We start from the raw sequence: 8206 nt of genomic DNA, 5'->3' as shown, positions 1-8206 counted from the left end.
ACACACACACACACACACACACACACACACACACGAGGTCTACAACAAAAACTAGACACAACACCGAAAAATGGTCACAACATCAAATTCTGTCAAGGACGCAGACTAGATCACTCACACATTGCTGGTGTGAATGTGAAACAGTAAAACCACGGTGAAAAAAAATGTGGCCGTTTCTTAAAAAAAACTAAACAGACAGCTATCAAAAGAACTCACCAACTGCTCTCTTGGGCATTTACCCAGAGGTATGAGAACTTATGTTCACCCAAAAACCCGTACACATTCTATCAGCTTTATTCACGACAGCCCTAAACTGGAAACCTTTCACAGGTGAAACGGCTAAAACAAATTATGGCGCGTCTGCACCATGAAAAAGCTAGCCCAAAGGTTACATGCAATAGGGTTCCATTTATATACAGTCTTGAAATGACAGAATTGCAGAAATGGAAAACAGATTAGTGGTTGTCAGGGCGTCGGGGCTGTGGGAGTGGGGCGCCCAAGGAGCAGCTCTAAAAGGGGGAAGTGGTACTGTGCTGAGGTCCGGCTCCCTGCCTCTTTAAACAGTTGAAAATCGAGAGACAAGGTTGGTGGGGAGAAGAGCAGGCTTGTTCAGATGCCGGCGTCCTGCCCAAAGGCCGTCTCCCCATTCCTAGAATGGGCAGAAGGTTTTATATGTACAAGAGGGACAAAGGAAAGGGGGAGCCGGTGAGGCAGGTCCCAGGGCTGTCCCCGGGGCTGGTCTGTTTTAAGATAATGTCATTTCCAGACTCGGGCCACTGAGGTCTGGGGCTTTTTGCGTCACCACTGAAAGCTACAATATAAGGGAGTTGCGAAATGGATGGATTCCGGTGTCCGGGCATCTGAGGATTAAGAAATTACTCTTTTCAGGTTAGGATTCTGTTGATTAAATGATTCACAAGGTATGTGTAGACTTAGGAAAGGGAACAAAACAGGATTTTTAAGTCAGTTAAGTGAGGGGAGGAACAAAAAGAAAACAGCAAAATATCAGGGTGGACTTAACTGCAAACTCATTGAGTCACCGAGTTTCACCCTCACAGAAGGACCCTGCGGTGAGGAAACGTTCCATCCCTTGACAGTAGCAACGTCAGTATACTGGCTGTGAAACTGTACTACGGACTTGAAAGATGTTATCATGGGGGGAAGATGGGTAAAGGACATGGGATCTCTCCCTGTATTATTATTTACAATTGCAGATGAACCTACTATTATCTAAAAATTAAAAAAAAATTAATTGAAAAAATGAGACAGTGGTTCTTAACCTTTGGGAAGATTCAGAGGGTAGGACGTGAGAGGGTCTGGGCCAGAGTGGTCCAGGACACTGAGAATCCAACAAAAACTATGAAGCATCACCTGAGAACAACCTCCCGTACCCTCTCTCCAGAGCCTGTTCAAGGGCTCCACTCAGGAACATAATACACACAGCTAACACTTGTGTTCTCCAGGATCCAGGGCATAAGCAGAGGCTCAGAACACTAGGAAAATAAAAATACTCCGTACCCCCCGCCCCCCAACTGCTCTGCAAAAATCCGCATCCAAATACTTATCCAAACTGTAGCCATCTGCCTTCTAGAAAGAAGCTATTTTAACTTCAGTGTTCACTTGTATCTGTGGCATTTCTCAACTCACAATTTCATTTTGAAATTCACAGAAACGGGGTGGCACGAGGAGAGCATGAGAACCTCTTTCTGGCTTCAAATCTCCCAAGGTTTATTTCTAACAGACTGGAATCAAATTCTTAGAGTAAGAGGAAAATCAAAATTGCCCGTCCGCATTTCGCAACCAGGGAACAGAGAGAGAACTGAAGTGCTCTTTCCTCTTCAACATGGGAGCTGTTACTTGGACCAGTTCACCCTAAACTAGAGTGAATATATTAATCTCAAGTGAACGATATAAGTCCGGAATTAGACTGTTAACTCCTTGAAGATGTTGACTGCACCTGTCTGGTTTATCCAGAGCTTAACAGGAGTAGGCACTCCATGAATAATTGATGAGTGATACAGTAAATGACAGCAAATATATCCCCAATGAAACTTAAATTCTTAAAATGCCAAAGATAATGGTTCCCCAACAAAAATCATGAAACTCCTTAAAAATACATATTTCTAGCCATCTAATGAATATGATAACTATAAATAAATACATTGGCAGATGTGGGGAAAATCATCACATCAGTAATTTGGTTTCTATCTACACACAAGGTCCCTGAATTGGCCATTCTTCGCTTAACTCAGTTTTGGGGATGATGATTAAAGGCTGACTTTATGCGTAATTAATCACACCATCCACATGGACCACTTGAATGACGGTGATTAAAATACCAGCTGGAAAGTACGTCCAACATGGAGACCGGTGAAGTTGATTCAAATGGGGTCCAACTCCTGTGTAGTCTGGACTTTGGCCCATGGACTCTGTCTGAATATAAATTTCACTACTGATCGAGTTATCCCCAATGTCTCTTTCTCCTGAGAAAGAAAACCACACTTCTTACTGAATGGCTGGGTGTGCTGGTGTGTGCGTGCATGGGTACAGATACGTGTGCACCAAGAGTATGTGATGAACTTATTCTACTTCTGTGATTTTCATGATATACTTATAACTTTGTCACGGTGCCATAAACATGCAGATTCCTGACCATCTATGAATCCGAAAACTCTAACTGAAATCCAGAGCCTCTTTGGCATCAGGTGAAACTGGGTCAGGTGAAACAAAGCAACAGAGGGGTGAGACATATGTCTTCCTACAATCTGGCCATTAACTAACCAATTTTTCAAATTCATTCTCTCCCACCCAGAAAAACCCCAAATGAACAGAAATACCTCCTAGTCTGATGCACTCACTCAAACCAAAGTTCCAGGGAGATGATGTTTTTTCTGTCCTTGATATCTCTGCCATTTATCTAAGGATCAGGAAAAATCTTACCGTGGCACATATTCCTTCTATACTTAGCATCAGGGGCAAACGCTGTTTGTGCCTGTGTGCTGTTTCATGGATATTAAGTTTGTTTTCCTAACTAACCATCTAGTTCTTTGTGGATGAGAGCTATGCAGTAGAAGCAGTGAAAATAAAGTAACAACCACCGTAGTGTCATTGTCCTCTAGAAGCACCGGAGTCAGAAGAGCGAGAGTAGTCATAAACATTAATTGGGTTTCCACCGTATCCAGCATTATGTTAAGCCCTTTTATGAGGGTCATCTATTAGGTGGGTATTATGAGTCTCCCTGTTTTTACAGAGGACCGAGGCTTACCAATATTAGATAACTCATCAAAAGTCACACAACCAGTCGCTGAATTGGAATTTTGACAGTCTCACATCCGAGAATGTGCTTTTAAACAAGTACATAGTGATGGATTCATGCGTTCAAGTTAATACACCTTCATCAAGTGCACGCTCTGTGCTGGGCACTGTTCCAGGCACTGGGGTTCAGCTGTAATACAATTGCCTGTATCTCCTTCATGAAGTCGCACGTAGTATTTGGGAGAGACAGGCAATCACCTAGAAAAATATACAGCTCAGTATCTGATGGGGGTGATAAGTCTAGAGAGAAAACAGGGAAGGAATATAAGGCAGGGAGGGAAGAAATCCAACAGTCACCACAAGGCGTCAATGAGAAGGGGGCATTTGAGGAAAGGCTGAAGGCAGTCAGGGAAGGAGCCAGAAGGACATACCTGGGGGACCAGCATTCCAAGCGGAGGGAACAGCAACAGAAAAAGATCTGAGTCAGCGCGGGGCCTCAGAGCTCCTGGTAAAGTTTTTATTGTGATTTGCATGGAAAGGCGCTGGTAATTTGAGCAGCCGGGGAGACAAATTAGGAGGTTCCTGCAATATCACAGGGAGGCAGTGACGGGGGCTTGGACCAGGGTGGTGACAGTGGATATTAGTGAGAGATAGTCGGATTCTAGATATGTTTCAAAGATAGAGCCCACAAAATCTCCTGATGGATTGGTTGTGGGAATAAGAGAGAGGGGAAGGAGAGAAATAACACAGAGGTTTGCTTCCTCGCTTGCTTGATTTTTACCAGGGCGACTAAAACGTTGGGACCTCTAGTGGCGAGATGCAGACTCCTATAGAAGCCGGTTTGGAGAAGTCAATGAAGGGTTTGGACTCATTAAGACTGAGGCATCTGTCAGGCCTCCAGGTGGGGATGTGGGCTACACCGGAGAGGAGTTCCTTGGTAGACAAGAGCATAGAGATGTATTTAGAGGCAAGCAATGGAGGGACTGAGCGTAGAGAAAGAGAGTAGTCTGAATTTAAGCTCTGAGGCTTGGATGGTGGGCAAGCCATAGCAATTATTAATGGGGAAGTCCTCTCAGTTGTAAAGAAAGAAACCAAACGAAGACAGTTTAGATGTGCCGTTTAAGCCTCGCACTCAGTCAGGTTAATGATGTGCAAATTGCCTGATTCACCACTCATCTAAGAATACATTTTTGGGCCCTTTTGTGGATTAGCCAAATAATTGTAGGCAGCTGTTCCCCTTCCCTCCCCACAACCCCCCGAATAGTAACATGGACATTCCTGAACAAATGTTGTACCAGGGCACAGCTTGAGACCTCCACGAACCAATGGAAATTAAGCTAGAGAATGAAGATGTGAAGATACTGATAATTTTGAGTTACACCAGTTAAATTTCATTAAGTTTTTCTGTTTAAAGAAAAAAGTCAATACATATTCAATTGCTTAATCACTTAAACTGTTTAGGATCTCAACTAAAGATGACCACTTATCCATGGCCCATTTGAATGGAGATGGTCTAAGTATGCTTCCTGTTCCATTAAAAAAATCATTTAAATGTATATAATGTGTAAAAGCTTTATCCAATGAGAATGTCTACAGCTGCATAAACATTTATGCTTTCAGACACTTCTAGATATAAGGATAAGGAGATCAATAATCCCAATATCCTTCCACCAATCCTAACTCATCTTTGATTATATGAAAGAAATAATACAACTAAATCAGTGCTGTGTGCTTTCATTGCATTGTCATAGGTATTATCTTATAATGCTCCCAACATAACTCAGTAGTGTTCACTGTACAGTTAGAAAACCAAGGCCAAGAGAGGTCAAGGGCCAGAAAGCCAATGAGTAATAGAAGCAGAATTTGTTCTCTTCTTTTTCCAAATCCGAGGGAACATGTCTTGGCACAACAGCTGCTTACCACGAAATGCTGTTTTCTTGTTTAATTATAAACCCTCCTAAACATGGTTCTAATCCGCAGACACTTGTCTGGATTCCATTAATAAAACCACTATGTCATATTAGTTCCTAAAGAGGCTTATGAATTGCACAGTCATGCCTTCCCTGTGTAGTTCAATGCCGATTTCAACGTGCACATCCTGAGTGCCCACCCCGTACAGATGCAGTGGCCTGCCTGTCCTTCACACTTACACATGTTGCATGCTGTTTTAGGCTGTCCACAGCCTAGATAAACACCAGTCACATTTCTTACTTTCAACAGAGAGTCCCTACCCCATTTTTCCAAAGCATTCTTTACCATTACTTGCAGCCGCCATTTAAAACTTTAGTTTGTACTGTTTTCTGACAACTCTGTAATTAGCCTCCTTGGTGTATGTATATAAATTATATCATAAGAACGCTTTTTTTAAAAATGAACTGGTGATAAAACCCATGTTAACAAGTAAGACCAGATTTCTTTGATTTTTTTTACCTTTTCCCTTCATGAGCATATATTCTAAAATGTGTTGGAGTGTGTTAACACAGATGAAATGAGTAAATCCTGAGAAAGTATGCTGCTCACAGACATCCAAAACACTGTAAAATATAAAATGAGTGCAAACTAAACTATATTTCCTTTCCCCCTGCTTCAAATATCTGTCCATAAACATTGGCACACACATAGGACTATATTGTGTCAGTTGTAATAATATAGAAAAATAATCTCAATTACCATAAGCTAGAAAGTTATGGTACCTAGTCTTTCAAATAAATTACCATATGTCACAATTTGGCATAAACCCTGATCCTAATGAATAATTCACATTTTGTGCATTAATAATGCATGTCCTTTTCCTATCGGAATGCTCCCTAACACAGAATGGAGAGCTCTTAACAATTTCCTCAATTGACATGAAGGAATAAATGCAAAATCAGAAAGGTGCTTTTGAACCCTCCCTTTCGTATCATCATAGCACTCTGGCTGGCCCATAAGGTTGTCAAAAATGTGAAGTTCCTATTATTTCTTGCCCTTTGCATGAGAGTCACTCAGTTAACTACACCAACAACAGTTGCTCCTGCTGATGAGAATATCTGCATAGCAAAAAAGGAAATCGAGGAAACTCAGGCAGGGCTGCTAGGGTTTGGTTAGCTCTGTTACATTTCTCCCTAATTATATATTTATATATTCATAATAACAAGGGGCATAATTACTAAAAGACAGTAACCAGCAGAGAAAGAAATAACAAAAAGAACACAAAGAAAGAAGCAAAGAAAGAAAGAAAGAGGAAGGAAGGCAGGAAGGAAGGAAAGAAGGAAGGAAGGGAGGAAAATAAAACACATTAGGCAAGAGTTTTTAATAATTACAGATGTTTCCCATCAGATTTTCCTTTCTAGCTGTTTACCACGGTATAATTTCCTTTGAATTTTCAGTAAAATTATCTGGCATGTTAAAATAATAAAAATAATAATAAACCCAAGGACCAAATAAGAGCAAGGTGCCCGTGACATATATCTGTAGAGAAAGACATTTATCACTCTAACTCTACTTCCATTGGGGCCATGCCACACCATTACTGACATTATTAAACAAAGGCAGGACAATACTTGACACAAGGCAAAGAGAAATGAGGTACTTTGAAACTAAAAAAAAAAAAAAAAAAAAAAAAAAAAATCATTCCAGGATCCTCCCCCGCCCTCAGGAATTCCTTTACCGTCACTCCAGCCCAAAGACAAGCAGAGCGAGTGCCCTCTGAAGTTCCATCAATGAAAGGGGAAAAGAAAGGGAGTTTTAAGAGAGCAGCCATCCCTGGGCCAGCATCTGTCCCCTACGAGTACCCTCAGATTCATTCATTCATTCTTCGAGTACTTATTGAAGGAGCACTTGCTCAGTGCCAGGTATTACGTTTCACCCTAAATAATCTTGCAGCGGGTTCCGCTGTGTATTCCAGCAGCAGATCTCCAGCACCCAGGCTAAGGACAGGGCACCCTTCAGATTCGGCTATCTCCCCCCAACTGGACCCGGCCGGAGGCCACCCGCACCTCCTCTGCCAACACCTGCGACAGGGGTGGCTCACTGTGCAGCTCCCGGTGCCCGAAGGGCCCTTTCACCGGCCACGAACTTCTCCCTGGGGTCAGATGGGTCAATTGACCTTGTTCGCAGCCAGCCGGCCCATCCGCTGGAAAAGTTAAGTTGGCGGCGAGTGGGAAGAGGGGCACCGGGGGCGGGGGGGGGCATCCGGCAAGATCGGCACCCCGCCCGGGCTCTCCGCTGTAACTCCCATGGCTACTGAGCAATATTTATTTGGAGTAGATGGGCTCCAGGGCGTGCTGGAGCCGAACACGCGGCCACCGTCAGAAAGCCAAGTCACCGAGAGATAAAGATAGCTCCATGACACACCTAGAGCTGGCCGCGCCGTGGCCGCCGCCGGAGGTGTGGGTTCCGGCGGACACGGCCACCGCGCGGCTCCCCAGCGCGCGGCCAGGGGCTCTGCGTCCTCCCTCCGAGGATGCTGGCCAAGGAGCGAGACAATCGAACCGGCGAACGGGGAAAAAACACCAACACCAAGACTGACACTTACCCCGAGGCGTCTGCTCCGGATCCTCACGTACCCTTGCTTCACTATGTCATTAAAATTGGAAGCCATCCCGGACCGCCGGTGACCCCGTCACCCAAGCGCACGCACCCTAGGTGGCTCTGGGGAGGGCAGGGCAGGCGTGGGGGGCGGGGGAGAAAGTTGAAGCCGGGGAGCCGCTTCGGCCGCCGCTCCGCGTGGCTTCAGCACGCGCGCATCACTTTCTCTGCCCCCCGCCCCCCGCCCCGAAAAGCGGGAGGCCGCCGGCTTGCAGCCACTGTGGGGGAGCGCAGAGAGCGCGGCGCGCGAGGCGAGGCTGGAGCGCCGGCGTCAGCTGACTCATCCGCCAGCCCGCCGGGAGGAGGAGCGGCGGCGGCTCGGGGACCCAGCCCTGCCTCCTTCCCCAGCCGAGGAGGAGGAGGAGGAGGAGGAGGAGGAGGA

General features: G+C 44.9%; 1 protein-coding gene across 1 annotated transcript in view; it reads right to left on the bottom strand.

Annotated features, from left to right (window-relative positions):
- The window catches only part of DOK5 (docking protein 5), a 104098-nt gene extending 95892 nt beyond the window's left edge, over window positions 1-8206 (bottom strand). Inside the window, exon 1 of the mRNA XM_019640926.1 lies at window positions 7772-8206. Coding sequence (XP_019496471.1) covers window positions 7772-7837 — 66 coding nt within the window. The 5' untranslated portion in view covers window positions 7838-8206. The remainder of the gene's footprint in view (window positions 1-7771) is intronic.

The sequence above is a fragment of the Hipposideros armiger genome, unplaced genomic scaffold, assembly GCF_001890085.2.
Source record: "Hipposideros armiger isolate ML-2016 unplaced genomic scaffold, ASM189008v1 scaffold_54, whole genome shotgun sequence".
Lineage (NCBI taxonomy): Eukaryota > Metazoa > Chordata > Mammalia > Chiroptera > Hipposideridae > Hipposideros > Hipposideros armiger.
The sequence above is the reverse complement of the archived record's forward strand: the minus strand, read 5'-3'. Positions and strand labels throughout refer to the sequence as shown.